Source organism: Dreissena polymorpha, chromosome 3 (genome assembly GCF_020536995.1).
Source record: "Dreissena polymorpha isolate Duluth1 chromosome 3, UMN_Dpol_1.0, whole genome shotgun sequence".
NCBI lineage: Eukaryota > Metazoa > Mollusca > Bivalvia > Myida > Dreissenidae > Dreissena > Dreissena polymorpha.
The window spans coordinates 52,201,288-52,224,581 of record NC_068357.1 but is presented as its reverse complement, the minus strand read 5'-3'; the positions used below and the strand labels follow the sequence as shown (position 1 = coordinate 52,224,581).

Below are 23,294 nucleotides of genomic sequence, written 5' to 3'. Positions count from 1 at the left end.
TGTTAAGTCCCAAATGGCTACTAAAGTCAAAAAGTCACACAAAAAAGGGAAAACAAGTAGCACAGGTAAAGGCCCAGCACCGAAAATATTACAACACAAAGCAGGCCAACAAGGTGCACCAAAGGAATTAACTTCTGGTGATGTGCCTGATGAGTCAATCACTTCAAGTGGTGTAGTAACAAGAAAAAGTGATAGAAAGAGAAAGAAAATCCATATACCAGATTTTGAATGTGACTTCTCAGAAATCGAGCATACTGAAACATCCTCTCCAACTGACAAGACTGTTATGTCTTCTGGAGAAGATGAGGTTAAGTGTAAGATTTGTAAAAAGACTGACAATTATTTTCAAGGTCAGAATCAGTGGATACAGTGTGATGGTTGTAAGTATACGATACATCGACAGTGTGATGGACTTCAACACCATATGAAGTGGAAGAAAGTGTTAAAAAAAGGAAATCTATTTTTATGTTCAACATGTGAATAACAGTGTGTGTTTGTTAAATTTAGGAAACATAGGTCAGTAATATTCAAGGGGATTAGGTGTACAGTTCAGTAATTTTGAATTGAAGAAGTTTAAACTTCAGATTTTGAAGTTTTAAGAGTGTACACAACAGAAGTAATATTTTGTGTAATGTCTTTTTTTCTGTTTATTATGTGTTAACATGACCATTTCTTCAGTTAACCATTTAAACAGTCATAAAATGTTATGTTTTTTTAATCACATAAACTGATCAACTGGCTTGGGATATATGTGTAATACCTCAATTCAAAAACACCTTTTGCTCTTTATTTTATTTAAGAGTGATAAATTAATTAAATAGTTCATGCATGCTGCGTTTACAAACCATAAGTTAATCTAAAAAGTGTTATATGGTAACAAGTACTCAGTGAATTCATCGAGTACTTGAAATTATATCCATCTTTTTTATGTTATAAAATAATAATAAAAAATATTTGGGTAATAACCATTTCTGGGCGAATTCTTATCTGTTGCTAAAATGAAACATTGTTGTTTAACAAAAACTTAATAAAAAACTTAATTTTTTTTTCAAATGCAACTTCTGATTTCTTACAAAAATAAGTACAATACAGTAATGTCAGTTGTGCTATTACTCTTGCTATTAAATAGTTTTCCTTCATTATTTTAGATACTATTATTGTGTTTTGGTAAGCCATATGTCACTTTGAATGTACCATGTTTTTTAGTTTCATATTCTATTACACATTTGTAATATTTCCACCAATTGAAATTATTTAATCTAAACATGTACAGATCATAACTGAACCATGTTTACTTCTATACAAGTTGTATTTATAGGAATACATGCCAGTCTGAATTTAATTTCCAAACCAAATACTTGTTTAGTTATAGAAGTTTTAATTGTTCTACTTGATAATTTTTCTATTTGACAAGCAGTTTAGCTATTATTTGGCATTATACACAGTTCATATCAGTTAAATGTACATGTATAACCCATCATGTCATTAATGGGTTTTATGATAAACATGTATGGAAAGTTATTTTAATAATCAGGTCAAGTAAAATGGGTTACAATTTACAGTGTTGTTTTGTTGTATGTATGCAAATATTGCTTGTATTTGTTTGGGGGTGAAAAGAGAAGTGATTGTTTTAGTTTATTGAAATCAGTACAATCTGGTAGTACAAAAATTAATGTCTTTAATTTTAAAAAATCGTTTTTAAGTTTAAAAATATAACAATTTCATTGTATGTATGTTTCACCAAAAATGTCTACAGCCGTTACTTGGTGTCTACTTTGCGTTGTTCAATTTATCTAGATGTATTCAAATGTAACCTGAAACAAACACTAATTAGCACCTCCCCTTTTTATTGTATTCCTAACAAAATCGATCTCGCGGCAATTACCAAGTTACTGCAGCCATAACTGGGCGTGTGGTGTTGTAAGGTGATCCACCAAACTTTTTTTCTGTTAAAAAAAACACACTGAAAACTACTAAATGCAGATGACACAATCGAAGTGAATGTATTATGATAATTCCGCCAATACGGTTTCTACGTTTACTAATGAGATCGTGTAGAAGCTGGGAACCAAGACACACCTTCGCTTTGGACCAATGAAATCGCCCGTAACAAAACTCCGCACGCACACCGTTTGTTTTTAAAATATGGGCCACTTGAAATATATGTAAACAAAGGTTTCAAACGGCGCTGGACAGTTAGTTTTGATGCATAATGTAACGGCAAGCACGGTTATAATGTATTTTCATACGTTTTATTGAATTATGGTATCGAGGTACATGAACTTTGAAGGGAAGATGCCCTTTACTCCGTGAAAATTTCAGTTTTAAATACTGCATGATCATTGTCAACTGGGTCATGCGAGTTGTGTATCGTGTTATTTCTTAAAAGTTGACCCAGCATTTGTAAAAATATTGCAAGACATATACATTTCCAGAAAGGAAATTCATTTCTGCGTTGAGTAAGACCAAGATCGTGAAAATCGCTGCACAATTGATGAAGATATGGCTGTTCAAAGCGATGCACCCCGTTTTGGGGTTATTTTGAGTTGCATACCTTGTTATATATATATATATTTGAAAGTGAAATTATTTTTTTCAGAAAAGTTAATTTTTTAATAATATGATTATTTATCATTCAAAATGATGTTTTCACTAATTAATATCATAGCCACACGCTAACCACCTGTGAACTCCACTTGTGATTAAAATTTAAAGCTTGGTTTTAAAAACAAGTTACAGTCATATACAACTACTAGTATATTGCAATTGAAAGGCTCAATAATGCATTTTAGGGTGATAAAACAAGTGATATCTTTTTAAAAGATATTTGGCGTATATCCTTACTTTGAAATAAAGCTTTTTTCAAGTTAAGAATTTAAAAACGAAGTATTAAGTACTGTTTTGTTTTGTATTTCACTTTTAGACGCATATCCATCGCAAAGAATGTTTTTTATGAAGTGCACGTATATTTAACTACATAATAGTGTTGATAAATACAAATTTTACTACGTGAGATCAAATAATATATGTCCTCACATTTGTATAACCGTGTTGCTATTATATCATTTCATTCTCAAATTTTTCTTCTTCTATCACTGATTGTCTCACTGACAAATAAATATCCCTGATAAAATGAAAAAACATATATATCGAGAGGAATACAAACTTGCAGAGACATTAATGAAAATCTCAAAATAAGGAAAAAACGTTAGTAACCTCTGATGGGACAAAACAAAAGTAAAGCAAACATACTTAAATTTATGCATATTTATATTTAAAAAATAATCCATTTTCAGTTCTATTTGGTTCATACACCTATTCCGTTGTCCTTAACATTATACAAGGAGTGACAGTTTATATTAATAATGGCAATAAATGAAAATACTGAACCGATAAGTGAAAAACTTAACTGGCAAGAATGATTATTATAATGAATCCTATATTTCGCTTGAGTCATGGGAAATGTTTATAAAGATGTTACATCAAAAATATTTTATAGATAAATGACCATTAATCATTATAAAAATAATTATTATTCTTTTTGTGAATCAAATTTGTTGCTTTTCCAAACGTTTATCGTCTCTCAATATCAAAATAATCAATTGTGTTGATAGTGTCACATCGCCATTTTTAACCAGGTTTTCCGAAGGAAAAAACTGGTTATTAGATTGGCGAATGCGGGCGGGCTGGCTGGCTGGCTGGCGGGCTGGCGGGCGGGCGGAACAAGCTTGTCCGGGCCATAACTTTGTCGTTCATTGTGAGATTTTAAAATCATTTGGCACATTTGTTAACCATCATTAGACGGTGTGTCGCGCGAAAACATTACGTCAATATCTCCAAGGTCACACTTTGAGTTCAAAGGTAAAAAATAGCCATAAATGAGCTTGTCTGGGCTATAACTATGTCATTCATTATAAGATTTTAAAATCATTTGGCACATTTGTTCACCATCATGGGACGGTGTGTCGCGCGAAAGAATCACGTCAATATCTCCAATGTCAAGGTCGCCACGACTAAAAATAGATTTATTTTAAAACAAACTTACAAAGGGGGTTAATTTTGTTTGTTCATTTCAAAAGTTCAGTTTGAGTTGTCTCCCTTTATCAGATTTTTTTTCACAATGAAAACCTGGTTTTGTGACAATTTTGTCCCTTGTTAAAATATGGTGTCTTATTGAGCCGTTTCTTCTAATTGGCTGTCCCAATGTAACGTGTGAAGATTTGTATGCTATTTCACGGCCGTTAATCACGCGCTACCTCTTTTTTGAGATGCATATATAAATTAGCCAATGCCACTTACGAGGTGGCGCTCAGGCCGCGTTTGTCGTTATCCGTCATTATTTGACAGCTTTACAACACCGTAACCAACTAAACAATATTTTTTTACGTGAATTCTAATAAAAATGTGCATCGGATCGGTGTCCATTGAATGAGTCGATATCAACCACTGCAGAGCATTTATTTAAGTTATAAATATCACAGTACTGAAATAGTCATTGAATCTGTGGTTCTGTCGTGTTGTCAAAATGCGAAGTTTGACATCGATGCGAAAAGCTGGTTTTTATATTAATATAATTATCATTTAAACCTTTTTCAAACACAATAATATCGACAATTATCAAAACAAACCTGTTTCGCTGTTTTCTGGTGAGTTGTAGCGCATATGGATACATTTTTTCCGTTTGTTGCGAACGATAAGGATTATCGAAGCAAAATAAAAATGATGCTTCCTTCTGCAGGTTAAAAGAAGTATACTTGTATAAATGCGCGTCTTTGTTTAAAGCTGCTGGTACCTACTCCTCATTCAAGATAAATGTTGTTTTGTCCATCATAAGTCGTTTTAAATAACGTCAAATATGGGTGCTATTTTCTCTGTGTGGGATGGTTCTACGTCAATTATAAAAACATTGTTGAAAATTTTATTCACTCTTGAACAATATGAGGTACATTTCAGTAAATTTCATGATTTGTACATATTCTCAATTGTGATGTAAATACACACATGTTTCTGCAAGAATTCTGAAAATCGATATAACACGATGAGGAAATAATTGCACAGATGTTTCTCAATTTACAGCGTATTTACTCATCAGTATGAAATAATTATGAAATGATATAAATATGCATAGAAAGATAACACTTTTGTTAATTTTATTTTCATCATGAGATAATTACATCGAAAGTATTACATGTTTACAAAACTTGACATTAAAACCTAAGAATATGATAAGTAGAATATTGTCTATGTACATTATATACTATTAGTTCTTTGTACGTGAAATTTGCTTAATATAAAACATGTACCATATTTAAGATAAAGTGGTTCATCTGTAACAAAACAACTGCTTTGCTCTGATCTAGTTTTTATTAATATACACATAATGAACGAAATGTGATTTTAATTTTCTTGACCGGATTTCGATTTTTTAATCCTAAGTCAGTTAGGGATTATGCAATATAACTTTTTCACTTATCTGTATGGTACATGTAGTTTATGGTATGTAATGATCGGCATTGTTTCTAATTTATTTTCGTTGTTTCAGATCATCTATTGCAGTTGCAATCATAACCCATCGTCAGCTACTTACCTAAAAATGTCATCAGTATTTTAACTATATACTTAGTAAACGTCGTCGACGTGATCACAAAGCAAGCATCATGGTTAAGCTAGCAGACGTGTGGTCTGATCCAGAAATTACAAATTGGCTGAAACTGTGGCTGGCAATCGATGAAACAACAACTGTATTACGGCAATTCGTTGATGATGAGATGAAGAGTTTCCATACTGATATTTTACAATTTATAAAGTCAAAATTACATCTTCCGACCAATGCAAAATGCACCAATTGCTTAACTTTAAATCTGATTAAGTGTTTCACCAATGGCATATGTAAACGAGATCGGTCAGGCTGTAAAACGCATAAAACAATTCGTCATCGAACATGTCCACAGAATATATGTGATAAATTTCGCGATGAAATTATTAAAGAACATAGATATTCTAATTGTTCTTGGAAAAATACATCAGCAGAGGTATGGGCAGACAACCGTTGGGAAGTCGCGAAATGTTATATGCCTCCAGACGGGTATAGTGGAGTTGGTACTTCTGAAGATACAGACTTTAACGGGATTATAAGTGTAATCATTAACTGCAAGCGTTTTGATAGCAAATTATCCTTTTCCATAGCACCAGGAGCTGCAAATCCACAACGTGTTTTGACAAAGGTTAACGCATTTTTCACAATACCATAATTTATTAAGCGCAGATTGAAGTAAGGTAGATTATTGTGTTTATTGAATTCTACATTAAACACATAATGAACGATTGTTTAGATGCAGAAAAGTAGTTTTAGAGACAAAGAAATTTATGAATCATGTATTCTCATTTTATTAGAATCAACTTTGGTAGATTAAAAACAAACATCTAGAGTAGGATAATTGATTTAATCACATAAAAATTAACTAGCAATATTAATGTGCAGGTTGTATTTATAAATAACATCGTATACAAATATAATATTTACTTGCATTACCAGGCACGCGAAATAGGAAAGAAACTCCGACATATTACGAAATTAAAAATCACAGTCACGGATCTTCAAGATTATTTTCAAACGTTGACAACTTTGTTAAGTGATCCAGGCGTTCTGGCCCATGACCCAAATGCACGAACAGCCGTCAAAAATTTGACTGAGGTAAACATGTTGACACACTATTATGGGAAAAAAAGTAGAACAACGACAATTGTAATTAAAATCTCCACTAACATCTTTAATTATAATACATCAAAATGTGTACATCAAAAACATGTCGAAATAGATGCCAGGCCGGTATACTACACGGGCCGTATTTCAGACCACATATGCATGTGTAGCTTCTTACAAACCTAGTTAGGTGCCAAGCAATTACACCCATGTGGATTACAATACTATAGCACAAAAAACACATAACAAGTAAGCCGTTTGGGGTCTTAACACAATTTTATTGAATATTTAATTTTCCTCCATGGAGGTTCAATTAAAAACAAAGCCCCTTTATCCTAACATGTCCACTTTCATATTTCATGAAACGATATTTGCAGATACACAATGACACATTTAACATGACGATGGAAGACTTGACGAAGATGTTGAAACATGCGCACCAAGAAACTCCACTGAAAAGACAATTAGAAGAGTGTTAAGAGGCTTTAGATAAGCACAAACAAAATTGCATTGATGAAATCCTCGCAACCACAACAGAGTTGCACGCTACGGACTATTCGTATTGTGTTGAAGGTAACACTATTAATTTTATATATGAACACACATGTCTTCGCGTTGCAATATATATTGTTGCTTATTGTATTCGTTTAATTGTAATCAGATTCGTTTAGTTCTAATGTCTTTAATTAACGCCATATCCAATACCAGAGACGGAGAGAGATATACGATGAAATCTACATATTATCACTTTCAAATCGCGTGTATGGTAAAAAAACACGAAAACTAAGTTCATTAAGTATTGGTAATGGTTGTGTTTAGAGCAATATGCATGCATTTTGAACCTTAATATATTTTGTTCATCTCAAAATTATTTAAATTTACAGATTTAAGTTTGTTCATTTCAGAATTTCGGAATAATTTAAAACTGTTTTACCAAGAAAAGAAACGTCATGTTCAAAGTAATCCTCTGATGCCCAGCGTAGACATACAACTGCAGAAAATTTATGTCACACCAAGAATATGGAAAATTGAAATTGAAAATAATGGGACACGAAAAAGAACCATTGAAATACATCAATACAGTGACATAATTTATAAAAACTGTAACATTAACCGCCGCATATTTTTGCAAGGTGATGCTGGTAAAGGAAAGTCTACCTTTGCCACACAAATTGTACACGATTGGTGCAACGAATCGTCTCTGCGAATATCGCAAAACTCAGAAAACTTTACTGACGTTGAAATCTTGCAGGAGTTCAGGTTTCTATTTCACATTGAATTGAGGCATTCAATTGATGGACGTGATGTGGAAACGATTATTAAAGAGCAAATTATTGATGAGATATACGCTGGCGAAGAGCGATCGGAAATAAACAAATTACTAAGTGACATTTTGAAGAAAGAAACATGTTTAGTGGTTCAAGATGGTCTTGACGAATGGTATGATACTAAGGGGAAAATCCCTTTTCCATTGACTGTTACCACTCATAAACACTGTACTACGCTGATTACAACAAGACCGTATAAAATGACAGATCCTAAAATAAAAGACTCACAAATAGATTGTCTGATAGAGCTGGATGGAGTAAGTGATCCATATATGCTTTGTGAAAAATGGCTCCTTTGTCTCAACAGTAACACCAGACCCGAAACATTTAAAGATTACGTACGCAGGTATAGACTTGAAAACTTATTATCGACTCCATTAAATACTACAATGATTGTGTGGACTTGGCTTGGAAACAGCCAAGATTGTCTAGGATCCTTGTGTGAAATCTACACTAACATAATTGAAGCTCTGCTTATGAAGGCCAACAATAAGACTGGATATTTTCAAACGCCACCAGTTCAATGTTTCCAAAAAACAACGCATATACAACCTTATATGGCAGAAGTAGACGCTCTTTCGAAATTGGCATTTCATCAGTTGTTTGGTCGTGAAAAGGCACGGTCTCTTGTTTTCAGTAACAGGGACTTATCTCGATACCTATTGGAAGATCAAAAGGTATTTGCATTGAAATCTGGTATTTTGTCTGAGACACGCATCTCAACGGTCAATAAATTAGAACCTACGTTATCCTTTTTCCATAAAACTGTACAGGAATTCCTAGCTGCATTTTACATTTCGAGGGACAACACTGTCGAGAGCTTTCAGAACATCTTTGGCAACTTTGAAGACTCTTTTGATGATATGAAACAGGTCTTCCTTTATCTATGTGGACTGAACATTGGGGCAGCAAATAAACTTTCGATCATACTTGATGCACAATATTCTAAACTTCACCCTTACTCAGTGCAATCCATAATCGCCAAAGGGTATGATGAAGCTATTGCCAACCGGACACGTGAAATAGACATACACCTTAAACTCAGCACCATAGATTTGTCTCTTTCGAATGAAACTGAAATGAAAATTTTACAGATGAACAAGTCCAACATTATATCATTGAAAGTAGATGATGCTGGAATTTCGCTTCAATATGTACAAGAAATCGTTTCATTGTCTGCACACTGTTTGGAAAATCTTGAACTACAATTAGATAGTGAGTATGGGGAACTGAAACTGTCATCGTGTCGAAATATAAAAACTTTAAACATTATTGGTAAAGTGACTTTGTTACCGAAGAAACTTCGAGATTTTAGATATCTAGAAGCTCTGACGTTATGGTGTAGGTGTGATAATTTGGACTTATCAATGTGTAACAGTTTGAAAGAGTTAGAACTCGGGGGAGAAGAGATTATATTGATGCCAAATTCTCAATTCAAATTGAACATGTTACAATCCCTTATATTAGCATGCAAGTGTAATTTATTGGAGTTGTCCATGTGCCCTAATCTAGAGAAAATTGAACTGTCTGAGCCAGTCACATTATCTCTGAATGCGTTTATTCGGCTTTCAAACATCAAAAGCATTTCATTATATGGCCCGTTTGAAATGTTGGACTTGTCATCATGTCCAAATCTGGAAAGCGTGTGTTTTTCCGAAGAAGTAAAGATGTACCCCAATACTCTAAGAAGAACACTGAATATTAAAAGTATAACCATATCTTGTCCCTGTGAAAGCCTGGACCTTTCTCTGTTTCCTCATCTTGCGGATGTCGAAATTCAGGGACAAGTAACATTAGAACCCGATGCTTTTTACGAGCTAAGACAATTGAAATTACTTATATTGAAGTGCAACTGTGCGGGATTGGACCTGTCGTCGTGTAAGAGATTGAAGAATGTTCAACTCAAAGGAAGCGTCATCTTAATACCAAATGCTTTTAAAAATCTACACAACCTGATTTATCTCAGACTTGACTGCTACTGTTCTAGTTTAGACTTGTCGACATGTTACAATCTTGAGCTGGTTGAAATCGAAGGACAAATGACACTGGCGTCAAATGCTTTAACAAATCTTAGCGAATTAGTGACCCTTACATTACATTGCACCTCTAAAGATTTAGATTTGTCCTCGTGTATCAATCTGCATAAGTTAGATATTGGTGAAAATGTTTTATTGTTACCAAACACTCTCACGAATTTACATAACTTACGAGATCCAAACCAACGAAGGAATGTCTAGTTGATTTGCAACGATAACGGATTAAATTTGAAAAGCGTTAGACTCATTAAAAATAGTTACATTCAGCGAACAAGAAAACAATTCGCATTCTGTACAATTACAACTCTCGGAACCATGATCATTATTTATATGTAAGACGAGAAAGACTAGTGCTGATGGCAAGTGTTATTCTAAAGCAATTTGAGCATTTATAAAAAAAAAAGATTAACTTATCAATTTGTAACGACTATTTGGATTGTTTGATCATCAACGGCAAAGAAATATTGAGAATTTAAGTGCAAATATCATAAAATTATACCGCAGTAAAAACTTTTTTTTTTAATAAGTATTCATATTTTATATACACCTTATTTATGAATAGTGTGTTTACTTGATAGGAAGTTCACTTCACGGACTAGAGTGGTTGACCTGATTTCAAGTATTGTCTGATTCGCACAGTTAAATATTAAGTGAAGGATAGTTTATATATATGTGTTGCTTTAAATTGTGCTGTTGTTCTGTATCGTGCTTGATCATGTGTTTCAAGCTATTTTATGGAATGCACTTACTGTATAACAATCGTTAAGGTTTGTTAAAGGTTTTATGCAAAAACATTTTACTTTAACCAAATGCAACTTTAATTGTGAATGTAAATGGAGTCATTGTTATAACAAAACGTCAATGGGTGATGCTTATGTTTGTGTATGTTAAAAATGCATATACGAGTTCAAGTAAAACGTGTATGTGCGATGTTAATTTGCCTGTATTAGCCTTTTGCTTTTGCTTAATGTAACTATAATCATAAGTTAAGAAATAACATGTATGTCGTATTTATACGTCGAATTAAGATTCAGTCACACATTCTTGCTTGGCTTGTATTTGTAAAGGTCATGAATGAGAGTTATTCATTATTATATTAGTTGCTTCCGTGTATAGTCTGTTTTAAACAAGCTGCGTTTTCTGTATTTCTTCGGAATATTTTGTTTTACCTTTGCAATTGCTGTGGATACATAACATTTAAGTGTGGGCACCTGCACGCCAATTTGATCCTGATATTTTGATCGTTCTATTATGAGATCATTCTCATTTAATTGTGTGCTTAAATGGTTGTGTGATTGAAAATATGATGTGTGCTATGATTTCGTATCATCTCCATAAAAACAAATTTATATAATTTGGGACGATGTACATACATTTATATACAAATACATTCTTGCAATTGTTTTGCTATATCACTCGTTTATGGTTGTATGATACTACATTGTAGGAAATGTATTGTTAAATATATATGAATATATAGATTTTTATGTTACCATATAATCATGCGTACTTCATTTTTAATAAAACTGTGGAATGGGGTCCAAAGTAATCGTGTTTGTAAAGAAAACGGAATCAAACCACTCTTCATATAAGAATAAGAAATTATGCCGTTCTTGAATCTGTTTTATTTTGTTTTTAAATCACGAACAATAACATACATTCTTTACATCTAGAACTCATATGTATGCTTACCGACACACATATATATGCACGCGGTTAAAATATTTCCACTGTTGTTCAATTCTTAAACGTGTTTCCTTTACCATGTACAAAAAAACTTATCCGATTGCAAATGAAATGTAGAGTAGCATGTTTAACCATAGCCACGAACAAACGTATAATTTGAATTTATGTCGTTGAAATTGTTGGTTAATACTGTTAAGATTGTGTTAAGAATATGTAATTAAAATTGATTTCACATTTTTCATTCAATCAAATTTCGCTTGATGTCAATAAACATTTGGAATTTTTGCAACATGACATTTTAAATATTCATAATGTTCAATCTTATTTATATTGTGTTGATATTGAATACTATTTATGTGGTTAAGCTTACATCAACATATAATTGAAAGTGTGTCCTTGTTAGATTTTTTTGGTTTGTGTTTGGTTTCAACTATTTATTCACATACGTACATGTATACACATATAACAACATACAAATCAATAATCACGTACAGTTATATACATTAACAATTATCTTAACATTCATTCGAAATATGTTGATCTGTATGTAATATTTCCTCAATAATTTACTAATATATATATATATATATATATATATATATATATATATATATATATATATATATATATATATATATATATATATATATATATTTTGGTGATTCAAAGTATATAAACAACCCATACATACATTACAACATATAATTTCTTTATTACAATTTGCTAGGCTTTTTTCTGACATAGACTCACATAAGGACAGTCTAATAGTTAGTGTTTTATTGTTTCTAATTCCCCACAGTAAAGGCATAGGGGCGAATCTTTAATTTTCAAGTAAACAGTTTTTCATTAGTTGGAATAATTGTGTGGATTAGTTTATATCTAAGTTGTCTAGACTTTGTGTTGATAATAACTTATTTGAAACTCTTGTCCAGTGGTCATGTACGTATGTTTTATCGCATTTATTCGCAATAAATATTTGTTTTTGTAATTTTTTATTTAAACTATAGATATTTATATTTTTGTTACATGTACAATTTAGATCTGTTTTGACGTCGGAATTAAACAATTCAGTTGATTACAATGTTATAATCCACGCCTTTGGGATTATTTGTGTGTATATTTAGCTCAGCAATCCAATAAGATTGTTTTCTAATTTCGAAATAATGTGTGTTTCCTTAGCTAGACTATCGTTCGAAAGTAAATCGTTTATGAAAATTATATTAGAGTTTATCCAGTTTTCGAAAATAAGGCATTTACCATTATGTTTGATATATCGGGTTTCCTATATTACTTTTGTTCTTATATTAAAGTATGTTAGTGCTTGTTTCGGTGAATTGGCATTGTTTATTTGAATGAAATTGCATATAATTTCCTCATACAAGGCCGGTATTTTCCATTTTACTTTTGGTAGCGACTTAATTGAATTGGTGTTAATTTTTAACATTAAAAGCTTTTTTCCAAATTGGTTCAAGAAAACAAAAGGAATAGCTTTCCAATTTGCATTATCATCGTTACATAGCATTTTTACCCACTTCCTGCTCAGCGTATTTGCAAAAATGCTTGTCAGGCTTTCAATTACACCATCTTGCTTATTGCATATTAAAAAAGATCTTTAATTTTTTCGGTTTTGTTATTCCATAAAAACTTAAAACACAAAGTGTTTAGGTCATATAGGGTATTCTTTGAAACACGTGTTGACTGCAAAAGATATGCAAATTTTGGGAGAAAGAATACTTTGATTACTTTTACCCTTCCATAAAATGTCAGGTTTCTCTTAGTCCACACATTTATTCCTTTTTGACAAGATGCAATTTTGTCATTCCAATGAAGCTCATTACATCTAACAGAATTGATCCAAAAGTAAGTGCATAGGGCTTTAACAATTGGACTTAATTTTATGTCCTGAAGTACACATTCGTTTTCCCTTTTTGATTTGCCAAGTAGTATTCCTTCAGATTTTAGTTTATTTAGTCCGGGTATTAACCCAAATTCCTCGATTATATTAATTACAATGGGTATCTCTTCTGTGTTTTTCAAGAAATTGTAGTATCCTTTGCAAGTTGTGTGATTTTAATATTTTAAACATTTTGGTTGCATTTTATCGTTATACCTTCGTATTGATTCGTATTGATTACAGGAACGGAGTTTTTTTTGCTTATATTTCGGCTATAAAAATAAAAAGAAGAGCTTAAAGAGGACAGCCTTGCCGAATTCCTTTTTTCTATTTTGATGAATTTTGATTGTCAACAATTATTCGTTACAGATGAACACATATCATTATACATTATATAATTAGTATTTTTACCATCTTTATAAAGTTGCTCTTGAAACCGAATTTAGTTAAGACATTAACCATCATTGTCCATTATATTGTATTAAATGCCTTCTTAAAATCAACTGATAAAAGAGTGCCATCTATGTTTAGCCGCTCTTAATAGTCGATTATATCTTTTATATGTCGAATATTGCAACCAATAAACCTGTTTTTGATAAATTCATGCTGGTAAGACTGATGATGTTTGGTAAAACAATTTGTAAACGCAGAGCTAAATCTCCTTCTAAAATTTTGTAATCGGAGTTTAGAAGTGATATGGGTCTCCAATTTTCTAAATTCTCAGGATCATCTTTCTTTAAAGCAGTGGAAAATACATTGTTTTGGGGTATGAGTCAATTCTCCCTTTTGAATGCATTCTATAAAACAATTCAGCAGTAAGAGTGATAAAATATACCAACACTTTTAATAGTATCCACAGTTAATGGCGCAGCCACGAGTGAATATATATATTTTTTACGATCACCAGTGAATTAAAATCGATATTTCATTGAATCCAACTAATTTTCTATTTATTGTATGCTTTTTCTCCGTTTATTAACATTGTAAAAGTGTTAAATTTGATAATTTCGCTGGATTTATGACGTTATTTCGTCGAAAAAATGACGTCATTTCACAGTAAAGCAGTGAAGAATATCAATATTTTTTGCTGTTATTTTTCACTGTTTAAATAAGAGAAATATGAGTTTTACTTCACTGATATTTCTATATAAACCACTTGAAAGCATAAAATAAATGAAAATCTGTTTATGTGACGGTTGTGTCAAGAGTAATCGAGTTCAGGTAAAACTCTGAATCGAAGTTTGTAAATGCATTTGATTTATAATGATTGATAGAAAATTGCGTCTTGATTTAAACGTGTAGATAACGGTGCGTGTATTGATCATGTAACACCTCAAAATATAATAGTGCCATAATTACGTTAACATATAGATATGATCGTTGTTGTATTTATATACAATATTTTTCATATTGGTATTAAATTTATTTGTCTTTATTGTACGTACCGTCAACAAGATGAGAATTCCGATTATTGTTTTTTGTAGAAGTGCACATACATAATTACGTATTGCCTATTAATGATTGCTTTAAGAAAGACCAAAATAGTTGTCTTGCTTGCCGAGTAAAACGTTTTATCCACTTTATTGTTCGTGTTAATTGTCCTTAAACAGTTCCGAGTAATGCTATTTCTTGTTTGCGTGTTTTGTTGTCTTCTTGTCAAAAGACTGTTTTCTTCAGTAATTTATCTACATGTGTAGGTGGCGATATTATCGTAGTGTCCATTGTTTGGCGTCGAAGTAACAGGCGCATTTATGCTCTCTGTGAATCGAATAATCGACTGTTGACTGCAACTGGTCGTGGATCTCATGGCGCTAGCGGATCGACTTCGCAGATTCAGCGTGTGTTTATTGATAGGAGTGTCCACGGGTTTCACGTTTTCACAGTTTGATTTTAGATATGTGGTGTTTGTACCATCATGGCCACGCAATTTACACTTTTTAGCTCGACTATAATATATGAAATATATATAGTGGAGCCATCCTACTCACCCTGGCGTCGGCGTGAGCGTGAGCGTGCAAATGTTAAAGTTTGCGTACCACCTCAAATATTGTCCATGTCCCTTGACATATCGCTTTCATATTTTGCATACTTCTTTACCAGCATGACCCCAATCTATAAACAATAGCAGACAACTGTATCAAGTAATTTGTAAGGATTATGGCCCTTTTTCACTTAGAAAATTGAAAATTGTATTAAGTTTTTTGTTTAAGTCCACTTTATTCCTAAAGTATCAAAGCTATTGCTTTCATACTTGCAACACTTACTAACTATAATAAAGGGACTGTGCAGGCAAAGTTATGTTACTCTGACTGGCATTTTTACAGAATTATGGCACCTTTTATACTAGATAATTGAACATTTGGTTAAGTTTTGTGTGTTGGTCCATTTTACTCCTAAAGTATCATAGCTATAATTGCTTTCAGACTTGGAACACTCGCTAACTACCATAAGGGGACTGTACAGGAAAAGTTGCATAACTCTTGTTGGCATTTTAATGTAATTATGGCCCTTTTTTGACTTAGTAACTTTGGACTTCTGTTAAATTTTGTGTTCAGATCCACTTTACTTCTAAAGTATCAAGGCTATTGCTTTCAAACTTCAAATACTTTCTTATTATCATGAGGGAACTGTATCTGGTGTTTCCCTTTTTTTCATATTTTTGAAAGATCATCTAATAAATGACCACGCCCACCACATTATACCCCCACCTAAAAAGATCTTTTTTCTGAAACATGGTAAACAAGAGATGTGTTTGTCAGAAACACAATGCCCCCTATTGCGCCGCTTTGAAGCCATAAATTGGACCTTTGACCTTGAAGGATGACCTTGACCTCGACGTTTCACCACTCAAAACGTGCAGCTCCATGAGATACACAAGCATGCCATATCAAGTTGCTATGTTCAATATTAAAAAAGTTATGACAAAACTTCAACGCAGGTTAATGTTTAAGGAAATAAAAAAAAACAATGATATTTGGCTTTTGACCTTGAAGGATGACCTTGACCTTTATTTTTTACCACTCAAAATGTGCAGCTCCAATATCTTCAATATTGCAAAAGTTATAAAAGTTTAACCAAGGTTAAAGTTTTGTGACACACACATCCAATGACTGACACAATGACAGACAGACAGACAGACAGACAGACAAAAAACAATATACCCCCGATCTTTCGATCCGGGGGCTTAAAAACCCACAAATATTTATTTATTTCATTTTTGAAGGACCATCCCACCCAAGCTATTGCTATCAAACTTGAAATATAATCTTATTAATTTGTTTATGTCTTAACAAATATTCAATAGATTGTGGAAAATATACCTGAACTCAGAATGGTCTATAAAGTACAACTTCTTTAAAACATAAGCGATCAATATGTTTCAATTATGGTCCTCTTCCACTTAGAATATGACTATATTACCTTGACCTTATTGAATATGAACAATTTCCCCATGATGGGTTACGTTATACTTTCAAGCACTCGAATAGCCGATCGCGCTGTCTTCTGACAGCTCTTGTTGAAAACCCAGTCATTTGGGCATGTTTTGAAACTGTGCCCCTCTTCAAGGCATTTTGAGCAATTTGACGATTTAATCGGCAAAACACTGGGGTGTCTATTATGCCTTGTTTGATTTACAAGTAATACTTGCACATATTTTGGTTGCTAACTCTTGACATGACACCAACTCGACCAATCACTCCCTATGTTGCAATGGATATACTTCAAAATGTTTTTATTTTGTTTAATAAGTACAAAGACAACGTAGAGAGGAACACAAATACATAGAGGACTTTTCTAAGTTACTTTGATAGAAAAACATTTTTAATGCGATATGAACTGGGCATATACTTTATTAAAAATCAGTTTTTGGAATAATTATGACCAACGACGACACAGATGATGTCCACGATGCTGATGAAGATGATCTGCAATTATTTCTTAAGCGGGCATGTGAAATTGATGAATTTCTACACCCATATTAGAAATAGAGTTGAGAAGAGTAGAGATATTGAGGATTTTATTCGCACAAGTAAAATACTTCTTTAAGGGAAGTTTTAAACTTTGAAAGGATGTCAATGTTGCGATTATCAATAGGTAACCAATTCCATACATTATCTGAAAATGGTAAAATTGAGCGTGAATAAAGTAAAGTTCTTCTTGATGAAAAATATGATCTTCCGCGTTAATAAGATTGCGAGAGGACTGTTCATGAACTGTTCTGGAAAGATGGTTAGTAAGGTAATTGGGACATTGGCCGTTATGCCTTTTGAAAATATTACTACATTTGAGATTTAACTTCGGTATAAATATTTGCAAGTGAGACGGATCTAGTAAGGCCTGCGACAATATGCGCAGCTTCATTTTGAATTTTTGTTCGAATAATTCCGTGCCGTTCAATGCACAACCGCCCCCATACAATGCTCGCATAGTTCAAAATACCATCGATATCAGCTGATGTAGATGTAGTACATGATAATGATGTATCATCAGCAAGAAGTCGGGTAATACTAATAAGATTTTCTACAATATTATTAACATTAATCAAGAAAAACATCGGCCTTTATACTGAAGGACACTGGCATTTACTTCTCATGACTGAGACTTTGCTGAGCCGACAACTTCTTTTTGGGCACGGTTAGGCAAGTCACTTTATATCCAATGTAGTTAATTTCCACTTATGCCATTTTGTTTAAGTTTGCATAAAAGCCATTGATAACAAATTATGTCGAAAGCCTTGGGTATATCGCAGAATATCATACAGTTAAGTTTCTAGTCGTCAATAGATAGAGCTATTTGATCTAATACATCAAAAAGTTAGTAGACCCAATGATGAGTTCCCCCTTTAAAAATCCGTATTATTTGTAATAAATTAAAATGTGTGCAATAAAATAGTTAAACAAGGTTTTAAATACAACACGCTTCATAAGTTTTCCTGAACAGCTTAACATAGAAATGGGGCGATAGTTTTAAGGTATATTCGAGTCACTCTTTTTTAATAATGGCATCGCACTTTTGAAGGAAATGTGCATTCTTGTGATGATTTATTACAGCAATAAGCATACCGGTTTTGAAGTAGACTCGTTCGTACGCTTTAGAACAAGATGACTGATCAAGTATTCACGTCAAGTCTTCGTTATTAAAAGTTTGAGTGGAGTGTATCTATTATTACAGTTTCAGTTAAAGACATATTTTGTAAACAGACTAATCGAAACAGAGAAGGTTTGGGAAACAATCTTAATTTGTGTCTTAATTTGAAATGGAAAAAAAGTTATTGTTTACGCACGTAGTTCTTTTCTTTATCTGTCGATTATTCTAAACTGGAACCATCTGATATGTGAATCCTTAGTTATCTTGGACACACGTATTTTATTTATGTCAGTTGGTAGTATATGCCCTTTAGTTTTATTGTCAAAGTTTGTCACGTGTTGATACTTGTTAATAAAATGTGCTGCGTGTTAGTTAAACGTTGGTACAATAAGAAATTTACATTTGTTTCTACATGTAATTCCAAAGATTCTTTGGAAATGAAACACTGTCTTTCATTCATTATAACTCTCACACAACAAATAACTCTTTCATATAGACTTTTAATATAAATATAGCTCTTGTCACTCTTAAAATAAGGATTATAAAATGGATGCATATCCAGTTTATCATCACAATTTATTATTGGCAGCTTTTCAATATACAATATATAGTTTTTCAATACATCGAGCAAAAATTTATTTTTCAAGTTTAAACATATTTTCTCTGCATACATTTACCAGTATAAAAAAACTGGTTTAAAATCTATTTACGATTTATCTGGTGAATAACAATTTCTTTCGCCAAATACTAATCTTTTCAGCCATGTTATTTTCGTGTATTTTTAAAAAGAACATATGTCCATCATATTTATCCCATCTTCGTAATATTCCTTAACAATAACAGATTTTATTTTGCTTGGTCCCGCCAAGATGAAGTCATACAGTTCTTTATTAATTTTTTTTTTGTGTCTATTTTTAGTGTTGGTAGTTATATAAATAAGTGAGTAAGTAAATGTAGTAGTAATCATTTGACAAAAGTTATCTTTCCCAGTAATGTAATATTTCAACGATTCCAATTACTTATTGCACTTTTAATTCTTTTGATTTTGTTCTCAAAATTGTTCATTAACATGTTTTCTAAATTAATATCAAACACTATCCCAATAACTTTAAAAGAAGTAGCTCCCTATGTCAGTTTGAATATAGTTTTTCCTGATTAAGTACTATATTTTAATAAACCTTTTCATATCAAATTATTGTTTTTTCATAGTGTAAGTCCTGAGAATCTTGAAAATTCACGAAGAATGTCTAGCGCACGATTAAGGGAGGATTCTGATCGGTCAAGAAGTAGAGATGCATCATCATCAAATTGAGATATTTTATATTCTACGTCCTTGATTGATATACCTTTAATTTCCTTGATTTTTAAAATTTAAAGTATATCTGCAAATTTCATAAAAATGTAAGCGCCTATTGGGTTTCTTTGACGACAGCCCATCTCTGTACAAAAGGTGTTTGACAAATATCCTTTTATGTGTATGAATACCATAGTATGACGTTAAGCCATAGATATCCATTTTTTGAAACATTGGTCCGAAATTTTGGAAACCTAAAGGCTGTTTCAAAAAACTGGAAAGACAAAGTGAACACCAACTAACATGTTGCTTCACAGCTTAATAGTAATACAGAGAGTGCAAGCACTAAGCAAATACAAAGTCAAATACGCAACTATTAAATCGCTGCATTTAAACGGTCACTCGGCACATTCATATTGTTTGAGTGGTATGATATTGTAAAAGAGCCACTATTTTCATTATTTATTACGTATCATTTATTAATTTAGTGGATATGGTGTCCGCTTGAGGTCACGGGTCCGATACCCACTGTTGGAGCGTTCTTTAGATCTTCACCGAAGACACAAAGTACTGGTTCCACCCAGGAAAAGGACTCGAGATCGTTTCAATAAGCCTAAGGCTTTCAATGCAATCGAGCATAAATAAATAAGTTTCGAACTATAACTAAAACTGCGTAATATCTCTTCACAAGTTAAATATCTATATATTTTCAATATTTTCTATCATTTAACCTAGTGATACATTTTATTTTTCTTATTATTATATACCTCGAAAGCTTATTATTAATATGCGTTTTATACAAATTAAATAAAATATATATAAAAAAAACATTAAATTAAGTATAGTGCCGTTTAAAACACGTTCGGAAAATACCTTTACCGTGAAAATAAGATGGTTTATTATGTTATCATGTCAACGCCTCTGATGGTGCTTACATGTTAAATATCCCATGTTAGTACCTCTATATGAACACTGGTATAGATCCCAGATGACAAAGAGTAAAGTTTCAATGAATTCTAACATTTAGTGAGATCTATGCACATATGCTATTTGACTTTATCCTGGCAAGAAAGAACATATATGCTTCAGCTTTGTATTTTTACTTTCTGTTGTTTTCCTTTTTACAGATTGTCAAAAGGTAAATGTGGCATACAAAAGTCATGCAAATTGCGAATACTGTTAGTAATTATGTTTGTTTGTTTTTATTTTATAAAATGAATGCGGTGTGAACCGTGTGATTGTGGTTCTGCAAAATGATTGAATATAGCTTCCTTAAACTTTGAAACAGGAAGAAATAAATACTGCTGTAAACGTACATTTCGCAAATGAATCCTTCATACAAATTGCATAATACTAAGTAAGAAACAAAAATGGGTTGATGGACTTGAAAAAAATAATTGCGAATAGCCGAATATTCGTTCATAGCTAAGATATCTTTCATTTTAATTATGACCGATATCAACCTTTGTATTTTCGTGTTATTTAGTGCCTTTAAGTGTCCGTATAAATTTTGGATATTACAAAACAAAACGTTAGCAAGACATTTCTTATTCAGTGGTTTAACTGAATATCAATTGTAATAAATATTTGAATATATTGCTCAATAATATTTATTTAAATATCAAACATGTTGACCAAATGTTGAATGCAATGTTGAAAGACGTCAATCTGGTCTTTATTTACTGCAAACGCATTAATTCACACATGATACATGTATGTCAAGTGCAGGTTCAACAGAAATAGCGTTCACACAAGGTTAATTAGGGCTTACGTGTATAAAATGAAAGTACCATATTGATAATCGTTTCATAAATTAAGCAGAAATGGTTGTCGCAATTCACCAGACTGCAAATTCAGTGTATAGATAAATCAGATCTTGGCCAGATTCGATCAATAAAAGTCTGTGCGTTTGTTTAGCTGTTGTTTCCGCGTGTTCAGCAATATGTCAGAAATACCAATCAGGAAGAGAATATAGAAGTAGTATAGTTTGAGCTATCGTTGAAGGTATTTCGGTCAATGCTGTATGGAGCGTCAAAAAAGTAAGTTTGATAAGGTCTTCTTCAATTGCAGTCACATGATTTACGAAACTGATAACGTGCATGTATTTCGGTTATGGCTGATAAGAGGTAAACTGGTATGCACTTCCTCTTAAAATGCTTATTTTTCAAGTTATAGTAATTTAGCCATGCTATTTATAATCGAGTTGAAAGCTTCTTATATGCACACACCCACGCCAATTTAGTGTTAAAATACTTTCAATAAAAGACTCAATATTTTTCATTTCATGAAGGTTAGTTTAATGATGTTCATCATGATCATTATGATAATGATCATGATTATGATTATCACCATCATCAGCAGCAGTAGCACCAGCATCAGCAGAAGTAGTCCTAATCAGCCTCACAAGCAGTGTCATTAGAAGCAGCATATGCATCGTATTCAGCAGCAGCATTAGCAACAGCATCATCAGATCCTACGCATCATGAGATCATCATAATCATCATCATCATCATCATCAACACCATTCTTCTCCTCCTCCTTCTCCACCACCTCCTCCTCCTCATCATCATCATTACCATCTATATCCATCTATTTCTAGTTGTTACTGAAAGATTTTCTATTTTTGTGTGGCTTTTTGGTGTGGGGGGGGGAGCCAAAACGCAAAATGTCCAGACGTTTACCGCCAAGCAAACTCAATGACTCTAGTTTCAATCTTTAAGCTTGTATATGTTCCATATTCTAATGCAATAGTTAAAGGGACATAATTGTATTATGCTAAACTAGATCCGTAAGAGTTGTCTTTATATGATTATGCTATATAGTTTGTTAAACACTTGTAGCTTGGACATTATTGAATAAACATGTAGCCACATACGCATTGCGTTGTATTAACAACACCGGTTAGACTACAACAGTATATTCCAAATCTCACACAATTTGAAATGACTGTATCGCAAGTTCGTAGACGATGCCGTCAAATGTTTGTTTTCCAATTTCATTTTATGGACATTGACTTATCGATTGACTTATTCTTTTCTTCAATTTGCTTGAGAAGGGATGCTAGTGGGTCATTTTCAACCACTTTATGACTATCTACTGGCTGTTATTACATGCCTCTTACATAGAACAAACTAAGACGAATAAAAATCTTACATCGCGAATGATTGCCGTAGAACTGCTTATGTCACGTCCGGTACCTAATGTGGCCAACTGCCAACTTACACACTTTGAATTGCAGTTTCTGATCGTGTGTCCATGTGTCGAT

The 23,294-nt window shown here is 32.5% G+C and overlaps 1 protein-coding gene across 4 annotated transcripts in view; it reads left to right on the top strand.

Annotated features, from left to right (window-relative positions):
- LOC127874145 (uncharacterized) overlaps positions 1 to 15,226 on the top strand; it is a 34,439-nt gene extending 19,213 nt beyond the window's left edge. For 3 of the 4 annotated variants that reach the window (XM_052418336.1, XM_052418337.1, XM_052418338.1), the window contains 4 exons: positions 5,543 to 6,224; positions 6,536 to 6,694; positions 7,081 to 7,276; positions 7,609 to 15,226. In XM_052418336.1, the coding sequence (XP_052274296.1) occupies positions 7,674 to 10,268 (2,595 nt within the window). In that variant the 5' untranslated portion in view covers positions 5,543 to 6,224; positions 6,536 to 6,694; positions 7,081 to 7,276; positions 7,609 to 7,673 and the 3' untranslated portion in view covers positions 10,269 to 15,226. The remainder of the gene's footprint in view (positions 1 to 5,542; positions 6,225 to 6,535; positions 6,695 to 7,080; positions 7,277 to 7,608) is intronic. The other variant, XM_052418339.1, reaches the window with a different exon arrangement.
- The last annotated feature ends 8,068 nt before the right edge of the window (positions 15,227 to 23,294 follow it).